The sequence below is a fragment of the Protopterus annectens genome, chromosome 1.part0 (genome assembly GCF_019279795.1).
Source record: "Protopterus annectens isolate FY-2018-M chromosome 1.part0, PAN1.0, whole genome shotgun sequence".
NCBI lineage: Eukaryota > Metazoa > Chordata > Ceratodontiformes > Protopteridae > Protopterus > Protopterus annectens.
In genome coordinates, this window is record NC_056725.1 from 1,295,900,070 (window position 1) to 1,295,920,438 (window position 20,369).

The following is a 20,369-nucleotide window of genomic DNA, read 5'->3' on the forward strand; positions in this document are numbered from 1 at the left end:
TGGTTCGGTCCAAGTTTTGGGGCCGAAAAGCATGGTATGAGGTATAACCTGGTAGCGCTGAGGTGCTCTCGGGAGCCTTGAACCAGGTTTCTGTTACTGCACAGATATCGATGTTCTCCATGCTAAGGAGAGTTTTGAGTGCATGCATCTTGAGGTTTAGACTGGCGTTGAGTAGCATTACTCTTAGCTTCTTATCCCTTGTGATACCTATGGAGGTGGGTTTGTCTTTTGAGCCTTGCCTAAAAAAGGCACTATGGGGGTAGCAAGAGCCTTTGTCTGTATGTGTGTGTGTGTGTGTGTGTGTGTGTGTGTGTGTGTGTGTGTGTGTGTGTGTGTGTGTGTGTGTGTGTACATACTAAGATAAGCATGCACACATACGGGCATCCTGGGTAGCAGTAGAGCACAAGTGTTCACTCATGAACACACACATAAATATTCACACAGATACACACACACACACACACACACACACACACACACACACACACACACACACACACACACACACACACACACACACACACACACCACCACCACACATACACACGAGACTGTATCATTCTTTTCCAGACCTCTTATGTCTTCTGTCTCACATGTGGACTGTCAGCTGTTGAAGCCAGTCAACAGCACCATAAGAAAAAGAAATGCTTTCTCAGACAAAATATGGCACAAGGATTCCGTTATTAAATGCAATCCATAATATTTTCACAGGATAAGTAATTAGGTCATGATTCATTCTACATTTAGAACTGGTAAAACTTCAGCTTTGACAACACTGGTGAATTTAAGCATTTTAATTATATGGTAGATCTATTTTCTGCAGCATAAATCAAATTTAATCATTTTATTGTAGTTCAGATCCTTAATATGGATAAGTTGTTTGTATGACTTCACCTATATAGGTCTTTTTACCCATCTAGCAATATGTATCTGGTTCTAATGAATGAGATCACATCCTAAATCATTTTGTACTTAATATAATACATTATGTTTAAATATTATGTCACGTGGACTCCCACGGAGTGATGTGGAAATCATGTAATTTTGACAGAGATAATACTGATGATAATTCTGACATTTACCCCTGAAATTTTCTCAGCCCAGATATGTTTTTATATTAACCAAAACTTGAGACATTGTCTTTTTTCTCTATAGGGAACAATAATTTTAACAAACCTATCTTCTGTTCTGAAAGATGACACAGTTTGGGAAAAGCCACATGAATTTTACCCAGAGCATTTTCTGGACTCCAACGGAAAGTTTAAAAAGCAAGATGCCTTCTTGCCTTTTTCAGCAGGTAAACAAAATAGAAATTCTGGTTTGTATTATCTAAAAGTTTTGTTATAGAGCACTGGCTTCTAATTCCTCTAACACCTGAAAAGTCCTGTGAATGTCCCCTAAATATCAAAAAAGTACTTTGAACCTCCCCTACAAAACAAAGGGTATACTATCCTATTCAGAAGCAGAATAGTGCACATTCCAGCATTCCAACACACACACACACACACACACACACACACACACACACACACACACACACACACACACACACACACACACACTTTTGAATTTGTACATTATTATTTTATTATTGTTAATTTGTAATACAATGCACACTCACTTACTATTGCCTGTTCATCCTGCACTCAGATCTGGTCAGAAATTGTATGCTAGTAACTGGAGATTCACTTATTAGAGAAAATGACACTTGCATTTGCAAACAAGAAAATGAACATCAAATAGTATTATAATTGTCAGGAGCAAGAATACAGAATGTGAGAAAGGCCTTAGAATGCCTTAATATAAGAAAGTATGGAGCTGTTTTATTCATATAGGTACAAATGTTCTCATCTTCAAGGACTCTCTGTTAGTAGGGAACTCACAGCCCTCTTAGATACCATAGTTTTTAGAGGTGATAGGACGTACTTTTGCACAAATCACATACAGAAAGGAGGATCAGGTCAACATGTATAAAAAGGTTTTTGGGGTAAATAAACCAAGAAGCAACTTTGCAGTGTGGAGGTTGTGATGTTCACTTCCTAAATTATGTTATGCAAACATACCTCTCAACTGTACAGATTTTTGCAGAATGTCCAGATTTTTGCCTCATAATTTTGGTCTGTTTCTTATAAAATTGTGTTTTTTCGGCAAGTCATTGGAAAATAACTGAGGGTTGAAGTCTGAAAATAATGACAGACGTTTGAGTTTCAGACTTCATACTACTCAAAACATTCATGCTAATGCAAAATCTGTTATTCTGTCTACTTTCTAAGTTTGTAATAACAATGTTTTAAAAGTGTCTCTAGTTTAGGGCCATTGCCCCCCATCATTTATGGTTTTGTCCAGATTTCTTGCTGTAAGAGGTTGAGAGGTATGTATGCAAACATTTTTGATGGCTCCACATTAAATGCTACTTGAGTTTTTAAACTGAACACTTTTTCCTTGTAGGCAGTGAAAGTCTGATAGTGCACACAATGTGCATGGGCCTAGTCTGATAGTGCACACAATGTGCATGGGCCTAGTCTGATAGTGCACACAATGTGCATGGGCCTAGTCTGATAGTGCACACAATGTACATGGGCCTAGTCTGATAGTGCACACAATGTGCATGGGCCTAGTCTGATAGTGCACACAATGTGCATGGGCCTAGTCTGATAGTGCACACAATGTGCATGGGCCTAGTCTGATAGTGCACACAATGTGCATGGGCCTAGTCTGATAGTGCACACAATGTGCATGGGCCTAGTCTGATAGTGCACACAATGTGCATGGGCCCAGTCTTTTTCTTTTCTTTTTTTTTTCTGTTTTAAAGATTTCAATTACTCGAGTGCACTCTTACACACTCAAAGTGTTTTCTTGGATGCCATACATTAACAGATTCCCATGGCCTCAGGGCTTTATTTTTAACATCTATCACTGTATTTCCAGCTTAGCAATTATTTGTATGTTTTTTTTCATCCTACATAGGTTTTTATTTGTATATCTATACACATGTTCGTTCATATTATGATTTGCTTTTGACACACAAACCTGATGAAGTATTTATTTTATATGAAAGTGATCTCTGTTAAAAGTTGTTAATGTATTAATATTTATTCTGGTAGATGTCTATTAGTAGATCTTTTTGTTAGTCAGTCACTTTTAGTTGGTTTGTTTCTTTACTAATAACATTTTGATTAGTTGGTTAGCCTATACAAAGTATTAATAAACTGGTCTTAGATTGTAATTTGTCTCTAGCTTTCTAGATTCAGTTTTAGGTAGCACAGTCTGTGATTACACTATGGTGTTAAGGGCAAAGGCAGACTTGGCTATAGGGCTAAAGTAATGATTTCACTGCTTTTATTGCTGTTAACAGAACCATGCTCTGTAACTACTCCCTCGCTCCAAACAACCTGATTATATATAAATAAGAAATGTTTTTGATGCTTTTCATTATACTACACTAGGATCGCTTGTTTGTGTGTTTCAGTAAAGGATATTCCTTTTCAACTCAGCTGTGGATTACCTACTATTTTCTATCTGATTATTTTGGAGCACATATTTTATAGTTTATTTTACAGTTCGATTTTTATTAAGAGAACTAGAAGCATAACATAATTTAGGAACTGAACATCACACTTTCCACACTGCAAAGTTTCTTCTTGGTGTGTTTTGGACCCAGTATAGGTTGCATACTAGGTTTTACTGAGACTTTGAGGGATACCACGGATTTCTGTTTTGGGGGTAAATACCTGCATGAAAAAATGGACCACTTTAAAAAGTTCCAGGGGTTGGTATAATGGTTCAAGTGTTTATCTCGGATGTACTTTGCATGCTTGAAAGCCCAAATAGTTGAACATTATTTTTGTGAGATGAAAGTAACGAAAACTGAAATCTCAAACAGCTCAGTTTTTCCCAGGGGAAGTAAACACTTGCCCAAAACTTCACAAAAACACACCATAGTATCTGAAACTCACCTAGGTGGAGGCTAAATGCCCCACACCCCCCAACTATATAGACTAACTCTGGGATTGAACTACAGTGGGGAAAAGGGCATACATCCCCATGTTGGGCAAGTGTTTACTTGCCCTGGGAAAAACTGTGTGGTTCAGCATTTCAGTTTTCATTATTTTTGTCTCACGAAAATAATGGTCAAGTATACGAGCTTTCGACCAAGCAAAGTAGACCCATTTATCTCTCAGACTAAAGGTACAGGGATTGATTTTCACCTTTGGGAACTTGGCTAGGCTTAAAATGGCCCGCAAGGGCAGTAGTGCTTACCTTTGACCTGTGTATTTAGACAGGATGGCTTCTACTTGTCAAGACAAGGGTAGAAAATTTTTGCAGCTGGTGTATTGCAATATTTGACTAACACAAGACAAGATTTTTGCCAGGTCAGAAATTTAACAGTTTGTATATAGCAACATCTGATGTATTGCTCGTGGTTGTTAATGCTAGGGGCATTAGTAAAAAAGTTTTTTTTTTTTTTAATTGGAATATTTAGTACATTCCCTTAAGATAAATGTTGTTAGTGTTTGTGGAACATGGTTAAAGAACAATAACTGGAAACCAGTTCTTTCAGGGCATAAATGTTTTTACTGTAACAGACATTCTAAGAAAAAGATTAGGTGGATGTGTTACAATAGGGATTAAAGATAGTTATGAGACCTGTGATTATTACATGTTCAGTGATAACACCAATACTATAGACTGTGTAGCTGTGACAATAAAGCTAACCCTGGAACATATAACAACTGTTGGAGCGTATAGACCACCAAAGTCAAGTGCTGATGACCTAGAGGAATTCATACATTTCTAGCATGAAACACAGGGGAGAAGAATAATAGTGGCTGGGGACTTCAATTTAACAGAAACAGACTGGAATAATATTGATTCAACAACACTGTTAAAGAAATTACTGACAATGTATGTTCCGGAACTTTACTTCAGACTTTAAAAAAAAGCTTACTAGAGAATAGAATAAAAAAAAAGCTTACCAGGGAACAGAACATACTAGACATTGTTTGTATTTCTAAGGAAGTCACTGTTACTTCATGTCAGGTTTTACCACCATTGATGTGCAGTGATCATGGGATTATAAAGGTTAAATTGCTGCTAGATAATTCTGGCAAACTGAGATCTAAACCAATGCAAATAATGCAAATAATAAAAAATATACAGAAGCAAAGTAGTTTCTCTGTAAAACTAATTGTAGTGAAGCATTCAGTGGGAAAACAGCAGAAAGAATGCAACAAATTTTGAAAGAGAAATTGTTTGAATGCAAACAAAAATAGTTTAACATCAAGATTTAGACACATAAGGGCAGATGGATATATTTCCATAAGAAAAAAATACCTGATTAACATGAGGGACAAAAAATGTAAGGAATAAAAAAGATTGAAAGCTGATATAAACAGGCTGGACAGACAAATTAAACATAGTATGAGACCAGATCAAGACACATTAAAGATAGTGAGCATAATAGGAAGCTCTTTTAATGATACATAAGAACTGGCAGCAGTAAAGACATAAAAATTGATAAAATGTGTGTAGATTCTAAAATGCATTTTCAAATGCAACAGATTATAGCTATATTTACAAAATTGCATGCAAAGCAGTTTTGCTCCATGAAAGGGGTGATACAATGTCTTAGTAGCATCCTGGTAACTTCAGATACTGAAATTAAATTAGATTATATTGAAAAAAACACTTCACAAACTGGACCCAAGCAAAGCACAGAGTGGGAATGGAATTAATAATAATGACCTGAGAATATTTAGGCATAAACTTACAGTACCATTATATCTGTTATTCACGTGGTTGTTTAAGCATGTGGAGATTCCACAAGATTGGAGACATGCAATTATTAAACCTATATTTAAGGAAAAAGGGAATAGGACAAACCCAAAGTTATATAGACCCATACATTTACATTCTTGCTGTGGAAAAATAAGGCAAAGTATAATTCTGAACAAATTATTGTCAGAATTGTGAAGATTAGAACTTGAAACCATGTACCAGCATGCATGTGTTGGAAATATTTCTATAACAACTGTAATATGATGTTTTATAACAATATAATAACAGCTATAAATGAAAAACTGTGCTGTGCTGTAACTTATATAGACTTATGTTCAGCATTTGACAGGGTTATACACAAAACACAGATCAATAAATTAGAACAACTAGGTATTGATGTAATATTTATGTAATAGATAGCTGCATGACTTACAAAATAGGATATAGAAATTATCATTTAGCAATTGGATAGGTAAAATTCTAAACTACAGTCAGTGTGTCCCACACAACTGTTTCCTAGGCCTGTACTTGTTTAGGTTGTATCTTTTAGTCTATCTTTTTCAACAGAGGTATTCTGCCATCTGTATACAGATGACTTGAAAATGGGTAAACTAATTACATGTGTTACAGATAGGGCATGTCTGCAAAAGAACTTGAATAAGCTGACCATTTGGCACAGGAGAACAATATGCTGATAAATACATCAAAAACTAAGCATATGAGATTTGGGAGATGTAGCCTGAAAGGTGAGTATTTAATACAGTACACATTGATTGACATTGTAGATTCATTTAAGGACCAGGGTTTATGGTTAGATCCAGCTTTGAGTTTTTCTAATCATACCAACCAATTGCTTAATGATAGTTATAGAACTGTAGGTTGCAGAAAAATATTTATAAAGTTTATGAAATTAGAAATGATAAAATCATTTTTTCCAAGTTATATTAGACCCGAACTAGAATATGGAGGAACAATTTGGAAACCTTATAAGAAAACAAGCTTGAGTAAACTGGAAAGAGTACAGTGGAAATATAATAAGGGCATCTAGGGATGTAAAAATTTAAGTTATTCAGAAAGACTAAAATATCTGAACTTGTACGGTATCTCATACAGATATTTAAGAGGAGACCTAATTCAGGTATTTAGGGCATTTAGAGACACCTAGCTCTGGGAATGTTAGGCTTATCAAAAAGTAGTACAGAATTGTCAGACAACCTATATAAAAGATCATATAGTAATGTGAGGTGTACTAATTGGTTCTCTGAGAGAGTAGCTGATGCATGGAATGGACTGCCAAATTATATTAAAGCAGATAATAATTTATATATTTTTAAGAACAACCTGGGCACTTAGTATGGGAATGACTATTAGGTATATTGACAAGCTAGAAGGTTATCATTGCCAGTGCCTGAAGTATTGGTTTGTATGTATGTAGATTCCTGCAATTGCAGTTTGTGCAAGCAAGTTTGGTGCAATTTCTTTTGAGTCCAGCATGTGAAACATTATTGACTTATACTTTTTAAGCAAGCTGTTTTTTTTTTTTTTTCGGTTTTCCCACTGTTGTGCAATGATTCAGCTGTTGTATATAAGAAAAGGCTGGAGGCTTATCCCCTGCAAATATATATATATATATATATATATATATATATATATATATATATATATATATATTATTTTTTTATACAGTTTTTGAGTTGTGCTTCTCAGTCTAAAAACACAGAAGATGGGTAACTGATTATGGGCAAATGTAGGCAAACCCTGCTATCCTTATGCATTTAGGCTGACACTACAAGACAGTAACAGGCAGTGAATGTTTTAAGTCTGCAGCATTTTCAAAATTACTTGGGCCACCCCTCAAACTGGTCTGAGCTTCATGTTTTGAGAAACACTGTCATATTGCATATATTGCATTATAGTCCTGAATCTTTCTGTTAACAGATGTCTATTATAACCTGAACTAAATAGGAAACATTAAATATTTTAATGCCCAGTGCTACGGAACACTTTATGGATTTCTGTTATTGTCTTCTCAAGAATGCCAAATGTTTATACAGTTCAGTATTTTAAACTATCAGTATTATGGACAAGGTAGTGGCAAGTATCATTCTTTGGACTGGACTCGTCGTAACAATGAAGCCTTGACATAGTAAATGATAAATGTTACTGAAATGACAAGCATACATTACTGATAAATAAATATTTCAAGTGTATGTCTGCACAAAATAATAACATTCTCCAAAAATCTCAAAACAAAATGAATGTACTTCAGAATGATACAAATACCAGAATAAAGATCATTCAGTGAAAATAATACAATATCTTACTGCATTGTACTGTAGGATGAATGTTGGAAAGGCCTCACAAGAGGCATTGGTTATCTGTCTGTCATCTTCCCTTCCAATAGGCTTTTAAAATATCATAAATTATTTATTATTAGGGAAGTTAAGGGTACAAACTGTATTTCAATTCCAGGACACTTCCCTAATCTCCCAAATCTGGGATACAAGTGTGAATGCAATCTCCAACAATATTATTGTCAGCCTATACAAACCTCCCCTGCCTGCACAACTGAACATGCCTACTCTACACAAATGTAGAGGCACTAGTGATTAGTAAGGCAAACTTGAATGAAAAGAATATGACCATTTACTGGAAGACTAAACAATGGAAAAACAGCCTGCTGGGGACAGATCTGTGCAATTAACAATGAGAAAACAAGGGGAACGAAGAGAGGGAAGGAGGAAGATAGAAGATATGCAGATTATAACTGTTTGGATAAAGAACAGCATAATGTTCTGTCTGAAGCTGTTCACACGAACTATGTACTTAATGCCACATCTGGTAGTTATATAGTGGAGAATGACTTGTTCTGGGAGGCATGGATCACATATTAGTGGGACTGTTAGGAATCTGTTCCTGATGCAGAACATAGAATCAGAAGTCATCAGTAAGACCACAGTAAATCTGGTCCTAAACAATGAGAGCACCAGTGTGACTTCAGGTAATTCCTTGGGGAGGCCAACAACCACAGGGAAATGTTACTTAAGTAAGCAACAAGGCAGGGAAAAAAGGAATAGCTAACTGAGCACACTAGTTGCTTAAGTACAAGATACACTTTCTTAACTTCTCTCTTCACTGAAAAATAACTGCTGTTAAACCAGGTGAATTCCTTTGACGTGCTGCCTAGGTTCCCCATCCTAAGGGCTCACATTAAACCTGTGTCCTGCTCTTCATCTAGTCATACAGGATTTCCCTGCTTTCAGGTTACAGAATTATCTTCACTGACCAAGTTCAGGTAAAGACTGGTGTAGTTCTTAACTCAAAAATTTAAATGTCAGCATAGACATACTTAAACATATATAACTTTTCAAGTAATTATTGGGTTATCGGGACAAGTAATATACTGCTCTGTATTAGCACCCATGGCTTCTATAATAAAGTTCCACACCTGAAAATGGAAACAGCTGCATTGCTGAAATTTGGCATAGATCAATGACTGTTTTAGCTTTCTGTTACTATTTTTTGGCCATTAAAATAGTGCTTATTGTTCATGTAAAAGTGTTTCACTGAGATCTTCACAAAGGCTTCCTGCTATATGGACCATTCAGTATGTACATGATTTTTCCTGAAATGGGTATCATCGGAGCTGTAGTAACATGACTGCCCTTTTTGTTGTGAGCTTCTGGTAAATGTAGTTCCTTCCAGGTTCTTCTATGACACCACAAAGAACTGGCCTGACATCAAAAACAATTGCCTGGATTTAATAAAAATCTGTGTAGACACCTTGTAGAGCCTACAGGGAATGCAACTGTGTTCGTGGTCATGATTCCCCCTTGGCAATGTGCCATGCATATTAATGATGGCACATTGCTGAGGGAGAGTCAAGGAACATGGTTACTGAATCAGTATAGGGAGAGGTGTAGTGGTAACCATGGCCACAGATGAGTATGAGACTCCCTGCAATGTCCCTTTGTTTTATTTTATTTTTTTAAAAAGCCTGTTTGCATATCGCTGTGCAGAGTGCAGCAACGCCTAGCTGCACCCACATATAAGATAACAGACACCTGCCAGACATCTAAAAATAGAAATCGGATGGAATTATTTATTTAAAGGTGTGTTTAAGTATTCCTGAGTGTGTTTGTGCAGCGCAGCAAGGCAAGGAGCTCAGCACTGCTTATAGGTAGCTCAGTGGTATATATGAAGGTTTTTCAGATTTCTTAACATCCACATAGCTAAATGGGTATAGTTGCAGCTTTATGCGCAGTAGGTCCAGGGTTTGAATACATGGAAGGGAAAATATGTAATTAATTTTGATATCCATATTATAGACACTATTTTAAAATATGTCCCTGCTGCGCTCTGCTAAACTTTGCTCAATTGTGCTAAGACCTGCTAAGCACCGCATATACATAGTAATGGCTGCCAATGTTGATGCACTGCTTGGCACTGCTTGGCTGGTTTGCATACTGCTAAGCTCCGCTAAGACTGCGGTTCTGCGAAATAACTTGCTTTTCAGCTGAGCTGTGCAGGTTTGCGCAGTGCTAAATGATGCAGAGCTTTTTTAAATGTTGTGCAATGACATGTAAACAGCCTATATTTAGCCCAATAGGCAGGAATAGAGCAGAATTCATTGAAGTTCTGTCACTGATGGTATACAGTGGCTGGCGATGGTGAAGGTGCATGCTTTCGGGCACAGCGTTGGGGCATTCCGGAGTCCAGTGTCATGGTTAGGCTCCTAGTTAAAGGCCTTGATGACCAGCTGCTGCAAAGCAGTTTCCATGGCTCGGAGTGTAAGGCAGAGGCCTGGGACCGGCTGTCCAGAGAACTCACCAGTGTTACTGGTATCCCCCGCACAGGTGAGCAATGTTTTCACCACCATGATGACCTGAAGAGATGAAAGAGGGGATTCTTGGACACCTGGGTTCAAAAGCTTGGGCAGTGAATGCCCCACAAGTATGCAAGTACTTTTTCCTCTTTTACCAATATGTAATTAAAATGTCTACAAAACTGGTATGCATAATGTTGTGCTTCTCTCCCAACAGCTGCAGCTGAGAGAGCTCGCAATGTTGAGTCACATGCTGGGTGCTTGGCCATGTTGTGCCGTGAGTGTGGTGAGTATGAATGCAGTATGCTAACTTTGCTAGAATAAGCAAGAAAGAGTAAAGCATTAACTGCAATAACATATATACAGTAAAGTTTGTAGTGCATTAAATGTGTAATTAGAGCTGTACTGCAATAAATCAGTAAAGCCAAATATACTGCAATAAAAACATGAAACAGTACCAATAACTGTATTAAAGTATAAAGTCTGCAGTGCAATAAATGTACAATTGAGCTGTAGTGCAATAAATGAATAATGCTAACTGTAGTGCAATAAAAACATGAAACAATACCAATAACTGCAATAAAGTATATACAATAAAGTCTGTAGTGCAATAAATGTGGACTTAAAGCTGTATTGCAATAAATGAATAATATCAACTGTAATTCAGTAAAAGCATGAAAGAATACCAATAGCACCAAGGAAAATGGTGTACATCAGGATTATCTTCTCATAATCATTGCAGTAGAGCTGTATGTGTTGAGGCAGTAAGGTAAGGTGCTACAATCAAGTATAGCACTGTAATATCTGTATAATGCAAATCTAATGGCTGCAAATTGTATTGGTTAACTCACAGAGTACTGTTCAAGGTAGTCTCTAGGCCAATATTGGTCACATAATGCTCTGTCATCCACAGATGTCAGGTAATAAAGGTATATGGCTGACGTAGCCCACTCCGTGAGTTGATATTGTTTGTTGACTTCACAGATATTATACTGAAATATAACTCATCTACTATCTTTGTTGTGGTTGTATTTCATGCATGTGTGTTCTGCTGTCACTGCAGTCTAGTATAACATTGTAGTAGTACTACCAGGTCATATTTTGGCTCCAGGTGAGCTCTAGGCAAATATCAGTCAGTTAATAATCAGCAGTGACTCAGTAGCTTAGTTTGTTAAATACTCTGTATATAGTAATGCTCACAATTTCTCTCTCCCAAGGCAGTACAGGTAAATGGATAAGGTACCCATATTATGGGTAGATAATTGTGTATAGATGTCACAGACTGTTAAAATTGTTAGCAAGAATGTGTTCCAAGGCAATGTTCAGTCAGAAATAAAATGTGTAATCCCGGTATGTCTGTTTGACAGCCTAGAGTGTCCGTTAAAAGTTGCTGCAGTCAATTCATGCATTCTATGCAGATGTCCCCTACAGTCACTGCTGGTGGGTTCTATTCCCATGCCTGCCAAGCAAGGCATGACAGTTATTTAGTGTCTGTACTGTACACATACATGACTCTCAAGTGTCATGATTTCACATTATGTAATTAATAGTGCTTAATCTGTCTGTAACAGGACTACCATGGGAATGATTACTTAGATTGCAAAGTATCATCACATCAGTCCACAGAACACATTGGTAGTTATATAGGTCCACCTGATGTGGAAGTGTTCTGTGTAGTTGTGTACCCGCAGTTGTTACTGCTTGGCCCATAGTGTCCCATGCAAATAGCTTGAGAGGTATGTACATGCTACATCAGCTACAGGGGACTTGTAATCACTGTACCTGTAAAGAAAATACAGACCTGTAGAGTAGATAGTAGTACAGTTGTCAACTAAATAGCCTACAATGGTACTAATGGAATATTTTTCTCTCTCTCCCCCCACCCCTTATCTTCATTTATTTCTTATTGTTATTCATTGGCAATGGTTTACTATTAACATATGTTATTACATTAACTGCATTTTGGGTCATATGTTTTATTAATGTTATGTATTATAATGGTTGCATATTAACACATCTTGTTAAATTACCTATTTTGTTGGCCTTATGCTGTAACTGCTACTGTCATGCTGTTAACATACTGACTGTTTTGCTATTTACTGTTGTGCTTCACATAATATGCAGTGATATGTAATTTGGTTATTTCCACTGTTCTGGCATGCTGTTATTACTAACAATGTTTTGTTCATAACTAACCTATACTTATTGCTATACCTCCATTACAGCAACATATCAGGTTAGGCCAGTTCTGGGTGATCTGCCTCCTGTGCCTCATCTAGGCATGGGACCAGGTCCTAGCACTTCTGGGACCCAGGCCAGTGGTGCCCCCTCCACTGCCCCTGCACCACCTGCATCATCGGGTGGAACCACCTCAGGGGATGGGGCCTAGCCTCCCCCTGGAAGCAGGGTGAAGGGTTGCAGTCACCCATGATAAACTGCCAGTCATGGTGCTCAGGATTGTTCACTGGAGCTATGAATGCCGCCTGCGCCAGATTGAGAGCATGCTAGCTAACCTGGTGGGACAGACTCAACCTGGTGCCCAGCCTCCAGCACAGCCACCCTCAGAACAGTGAAGAAGCAGTGATGACAGTCCCATGGGTGGGGACATGAGTCTCACTGCAGCCATCTGGAGACATGTATGACTTGGATTTTACAACACCCCCATTCAAGATTTTTACCCCCTCATGTGTCACATACTTCCCCTCTCTCCTGTCTTATCTGTCTTGTCTGTCTCTAAACACATACTCTCCTACTCAACTTACCTCCCCATGTGTACCTGTGTCCCTTCCCCTACATTCCACTCTCATATTTAAAAGAAAATGGGCACCTGTCCCAAAAAAAATATTGCCCCATACATAGTTCTCCATTTCACACGTGTCCACTGGACACCACTAATTTGATCTAATTGGCTTGACAACACAGTTATGTTGTCCTCACCCCTCTCTCTGGGGTTTGAAAGTCCAAATTAATTTACAAAATATGTCAACATGCACAGCTGTTGCTGTTCAAGAAATGGATAGCTAGGATTCTATCCTACAACCTTCCTGCAGATCCCCACCTGCCTTTCACTATGTTTTCCCCATTTCTTGCCCCCATTTCACCACTTTCATATCACCCCCTTTTTCTGTTCTTTATATTTTTTTAATGCGGATTTATGCAGAGCTGCACAAAGTGGTTCTGCGCACTGCTTCACTTAGCTGAGCTTAAATGAGCATTTAATGATTAAATGTAATTTTGAACAAAATAAACACCACTGTCATGTTTCAGACCTGAGTCCCTACACCTACAGCACACTGCATTAACTAACCACACCTCCCAGATCTTAATTAAAACAGGTGTTTTCAGCAAAACATACTAATTGCCATCTACAGTCATTAGGCATGTCTCAAACTGGAATAAACAGTGCTGGGAAAAAATGGGATAGTACTCTGAACTCTGATGCAATAATACATCACTAGACAGCCAAAGACATAATAATGGAAGTAACTGAGGCCTGTGATAGCTGGTAAATGTACCCTTTTTCAGCAACATGTTGAGACACACCTGCAAAGGCATCAATGGTTAACTACATGTTCAACTGGGACCCTAGTGCAGAAATACAGCCATAGAAAGCCATGCACATGTTGATGGATGCAGACAATGTTTGTCACAGCCTGCATCTCTGCATGTATACCTTGCAAGTACACCTGCTGCAGCAGTGACTCAGTAGCTCATTCTGTTAAATTCCTTGCATGCAATACATTTTGCCATACACAGTCCATGGTTCAAATCAAGTTTTGTGTTGCAGTTCAATTATATTATTATGAAGACAGGAAGTAATGTCTGTGTCATGCAATCCTTAACCCCACGCTTAATGCTAGTTAATGAACTGCTATCCAGTTTTGCAAGTCAAAGGCCTGCAGGTAGGGACACACTGCACATATCTGTATAGCATAACTATATGCTGCCCACTACTCTGTTATTGGCACTGTTGCATAACAGACATACCTTACTCACATGCCTCAGTTAGACTGTAAAGGGTACCCTTACCCTGGCTCTGCCATAACAACAGGGCTGCCACAGCTTCACAGTTACACATACAGCTTGTTACCCTCAAGAGTGTTCACAATTCCCCTACGTGTTGTAGGCTGCAGCAGCAGCTGCTCTCTGTAGCACACACACCTGTATGTACAGGTAGCTGCTACAGACCTACCATACCTTCCACCCCCTAGAACAAGGAATCAGTACACAGACGTACCTAATGGGGGAGACACAGGCCCATAGATAAGGACATGTTTTACAGTTTGCTCTACAAAGATAGTAAGTTGATAGAATAACAGTTATTGCATTAGCATGCATATACTCATGGTTATGAAGTCTAACACTCAAATATGTGTTTTTAATTACTGACCTCAACCCACAATGCTTGCCAGTGAAATGCCAGATGACCACAATGTTATGGGACACTGACCACACATATGAAGCAAACACTGTGGACGCACTGCATAAATATCTACAGCTGACAGTTGTGGTACATACCTTCTGTGATGCTGTAGTCACCACACCTCAGTAATGTTCATCTTTACAGCTAAGAAAGGGGCCCAGGTGTACATGAAGGCATTATATATTGCACTGTGTTGGCATGTCATTGGCTAATGGTAGTGCAATTCAGCAGTTTTGGCTTCAATTAGCATATTAGAGCAGTGGCAATTACCTGCTAATGAGCCGTACCATAAAAAGGCAAGCAGCTGGTTATGGGGAGAAGTCTGTATGTGACTTAACTCACACAGACAGCGTATTTGCATAGGAGTACTGGAAGCAAAGTTCAACATAGGAGCACTGCAGTCCACCAGGTATGTGAATGATTTCTTCCTAAAATATGATGCAGATAGGAGGATGGGGGTATGGGGAATAGATTACAACAGTAAGGCAGTCTTAGCTCTTTGGTAATGACATGTCATTGATACTCTGCTGCCCTACACCTACAGGCATGTCTCTCAAATGTCCCTGATTTTCACCCACATCTTAGCTCTGTCCCTCTTACTCCCTCCTACAATGGCTGGCTGTTGTAAGAAAGCAAGGAAATTACACATAATACATAGTGACAATAAGTAATGGACTACACTCCTGTAATGACAAATGATGTACAGTAATTCACCTCCTCTCATTCTGTCAATGTCTCACATAAATAGTTCTAATATTTTAAAAGTGTCCCTGAATGTCCTTGATGTACTCTGTGTATGTCCCTGATTCTGTTGACATTTGTTGCTGCTTGGATGAGAGCTATGCCTAACATACCTGTCAACCTCTTACAGCAAGAAATCTGGTCAAAGCTGTAATTAATGGAGGGACAAAGGCCCAGAATGAGGGACACTGTTTATATACTGCTTGTACAAAGTAAGAAAGTGAATAGAATAACAGGTATTACAGTACCATAACTGTGTTCTGAAAGGTATGGCATCTGCAACTGAGATGTCTTTCTTTATTTTCTGACATCGACCATCAATGATTGGCCGAACATTTGTCAGACATCCACAAGTTTGTGTGAAAATGACCAAAACTGTAAGGCAAACATGTTGAGATGTACCTCCCTGGACTACATGAAAAGAGACATGGAAGAGCTCTTGGATCATGTGACCCAGGCAGGTATGACCCTAGCCTTGAGTAGCATCCTGCCTTCGCCCAGAATGTTACCACAGTATAAGGACAAAATGATTGACTTCAACAATTAGCTAAGCTTCTGGTGTCATTCAAAGAGGATCCAGTATTTGTCTGCCTGGGATGACATGATCAACAAACCACGATGCTTTGCCAGAGATGGTCTGCACCTGTCACTCCTGGGATTCAGGTTACCGGCTAAAGCTCTTGCCACCCCATATAGTGCCTTTTTTTAGGCAAGGTTCAAAGGATAAAACCACCACCATAACAGATACAAGCATGCAAAATCTGAAGGTAATGCTATTCAATGCTAGAAGTCTAATCCTCAAAATGCACTCTCTCGAGGCACTCCTAAAAATGGAGAACATCGATATCTGTGCAGTAACTGAGACCTGGTTCATGGCTCCAGAGAGCACCCCTGCAATACCAGGCTACAAATCTTACCACACATTTTGGCCACAAAACCAAGACCGAAACACTAAAGGTGGAGGAGTGTCCATATTCACCAAGGATATTCACACCTCCAGGCTAGTTGCCCAACACAATGCATCTGAAATTCTCCAGGTGCAACTAACACTAGGTAAGACTGCAATCCAAATTGTAGCTTGCTACAGATCTCCTACCATGCCCCAAGATTCTCACTACACCTTTCTAAACATACTGGAAAATATTAAGATACAACCAAACACCCTAATACTGGGTGATTTCAACTACCCTGCCATCAATTGGGAAAACTACTCAGGTACCAACTCCTTTTCCCAACGGTTCTTGGAATTCATAAATTCCAATGCCCTGGATCAACTAATCCATTGTCCCACCAGGGGCGCCAATATCCTAGACCTGGTCATTACCAACATGGGAGATAGATGCTCCACACCAGTGGTCACCCCCTCATTGGTCAGGTCTGACCATAAGCAAATCCCCTTTGACATCCACATCCCACCCCCACCCTCCAGTAAGGAAACCTCCTTAAAAAACTTCTCCAAAGCCAACTTCATGCTACTGAAATCAGAAGTGACAAACTTCACAACACCCACGCAGACGGGATCTGGAAGTTAGACTGCAGACTCCTACACTAAGGCACTGTACAAGCACATCCACTCATGCATGAATTGTGCCATCCCAAATAGAACCAAGATGCTCTTCTCCAAAAAAAGGAAGCCAATCTGGTGGTCCCCTGCTATAAAACAAACTATACAACAGAAGGAAGAAACTGTTGCAGAAAAGAGGAAAATCCCAGGATGCAAAAAACTCCCTCACCAGCTGAGAGTAAGAAGCTGAGATCCCTCATAAAATCCTCAAAAGCTAGTTATGAAAATAAAATTGCCAAAGATTCCAAAGACAACCACAAGGCATTCTATAGTTATGTCAAGAATCTAAATGGCAGTGCTCAGATCTGCTCTGAGCTACAACAGAATGGCATTAAATATACTGATCCCAAGGATATTGCCAATATCCTGGCAGATCGATTTAGTGCCAACTTCACCCGCCTCTCACCCCCTAAAGGGCCCATCTCAATACCAAAAGATTGCCAAATTCTGATAATCCCGGCCACATAGGTAGAAACCGCACTCTCCAAAGCTAAGAATACAGCATCCATGGGACCAGATGACATCCCAGGCTGTGTACTGCATGAACTACAAAATGAACTGGCACCTCACCTAAGTGTCATGTTTAATCATAGCTTCATCTCAGGCTTCGTGCCCACTGAGTAGAGCACAGCTACAGTTATCCTGCTCCACAAGGGAGGATCCGCCTTGGATCCCAGGAAGTACTGCCCCATCAATCTGACAAGCCTGATCTGCAAGGGCATGGAACGCATTATCATGGAACTTATAAACAAAGACATTGGCAACCTTCAAACACTGGACCCCACCCATTTTGGGTTTGTGAAGGGTCGATCTTGTCTCCTGAATCTGATTGACTTCTTCGAATCAGTCTCCAGAGCTGTGGACGAGGGTAAGGTGGTCCACACAGCCTATCTGGACCTCGCCAAGGTCTTCAACACCATCCCCTACTCTGGAATCATAGATAAACTTACTAAGCTGGGCATAAATCCCTATGTCACTCGATGGGTTGCCAACTGGCTTACTGACAGAATCCAGACTGTAAAAGTAGCCGACTCCAATCCAAATCCAGCTCCAGACAAGTGAAAAGTGGAGTACCTCAGGGTTCAGTCCTGGGACCACTCTTGTTTGGTATCTACTTCTCTGAAGTACAGGCCAACACTAAGGGACTCTGGCTAACAAAGTTCGCAGATGACTGCAAACTGGGAGCCATTATTGAATCCCCAAATGATGTGGATATTCTACAAAAGGGCCTTACAGAAACAGATGCCTGGTGCCAAAGCAATGGGCTCAAGCTTAATGCCAAGAAACGTATAGTTATCCCCTTTGGAAAAAAACATGTACCCATGAATTACCACATAGGTGGCAGGACACTAAACATTGAAAGTGTGATGAGAGACTTAGGGACACAGGTGGACAGTGGTCTCACTTTCGATAACCACATCGCCACAACAGTCAGGAAATCCTTCTATGTGGCACACCTCATCACTAAGGGCTTTTCATTCAAAAAAAAAGGAGGTCATTGTCCCACTGTACTCATCCCTCATTAGACCCATTATATAGTATAATGCCCAGTTTGGTATGTACCTCACAAGACATCTGCAACAGCTGGAAAGGCCACAGAAATACCTCACTAAAAGAATCACAGGCCTAAAGCAGATGCCATATGCTGACCATCTAAAAAAACTCCAACTATACTCTGTGGCATATCGTCTACTCAGAGGTGATCTCTGCTTAACATACAAGGCCATGTCAAACCCTGAGCTGTTGGACATGCTCCAGTTAAAGAAATCCCAATCCCTCAGAGTCACACGCTCCAGGGATCTAAACCTTATCATCACAATGAACAAAACATGCTGGAGGGATAGGTTCCTGACCCAGAGACTCCCCATACTCTGGAATAGACTGCCCATACATGTCAAGCAGAGCACCTCATTGGCCCTCTTCAAAAGGAACCTTGATGATTGGATGGGAGATAGGAAATTCACCCCAGGGATCATGTCAATCGCCCTGCTAGACAGGGGTCCAGAGAAGTAAATATTGTGGGAAGAAATATCCAGGGAATTGTTATGGCTAGGCTTGCATAGGTCCTAGGGCCAATAGCCTAGTACCAACCTATGAACCTATGAACCTATGACATTCTGCAAACAGCTGTAGAGTTGAGAAGGAACATATACTAAAGCAGGTTTGCATTGTTTTCTGTCATTGTGGCACACTGGTGTTGCTGGACCATCCTCATATAGTGGTTGTAATAGCACAGTACTATTTGTCTGGCAGTGGTCATATGACATATTAATAGGAGTTTGCTCATAGGGGGCACACCACAGTAGACTGTAGTGCTGGATGAAGGAAGAAGCTGTCACAGCACACAGGGACATACCCCAGTATTGCTACTATCTTTGTGAGATCCACACACATAGTATGTTGCCAGACTGTGAGGAATGATGTGTGAAGGAGCAGTGGATAGTGCAGGCCATTATGGGTTTGCTGGATCTGTACATAGTGGACGTCCACATATCTGGTCCTGTAATGTGTTCCTCTTCAGTTGTCTTTCAGGAACTATGTACCGCAGAAGACATCCCCCCTTCTCAGATGCAGAGAATGACATAATAGTGGATGGACTGAGACAGCACCATCAGATCTTGTTGTCCAGGAGGACGCATAATCGGGAAATGCAAGCAACATTGTGGGAAGACCTTGTGCAGGCTGTCAATCAGATTGGCCAACAGGACATGACCTATGAACAGGTTCAATACAGGGCCACAGACATGGTGAATGTTGCACGATGAAGGGCAGCTGATGTTGCCAGGGATCGTGCCACCACCAGTGGAGTGCCTGCAACAGAACAACCACTCTCAGTCACAGAGGAATTCCTGGTGAACCTAGGAACACACAACAGCTCCCAGGCATCCATCACACCGTACATCATGGAGGTGGATTCTTCAATCACCACAGCAGAGGAGCATCCAGGTAAGCTTACTGTGTTCACCAGTGTAATACTGTATCAATTATAGTGGCAGGCTGTAGATACTTGTACATGGGTGTCAAGTCTATCTGCATTG

General features: G+C 39.7%; 1 protein-coding gene across 1 annotated transcript in view; it reads left to right on the forward strand.

Annotated features, from left to right (window-relative positions):
- The window catches only part of LOC122801321 (cytochrome P450 2D4-like), a 719,831-nt gene that overhangs the window by 646,903 nt on the left and 52,559 nt on the right, over positions 1-20,369 (forward strand). The window contains exon 8 of the mRNA XM_044070893.1: positions 1,156-1,297. Coding sequence (XP_043926828.1) covers positions 1,156-1,297 — 142 coding nt within the window. The remainder of the gene's footprint in view (positions 1-1,155; positions 1,298-20,369) is intronic.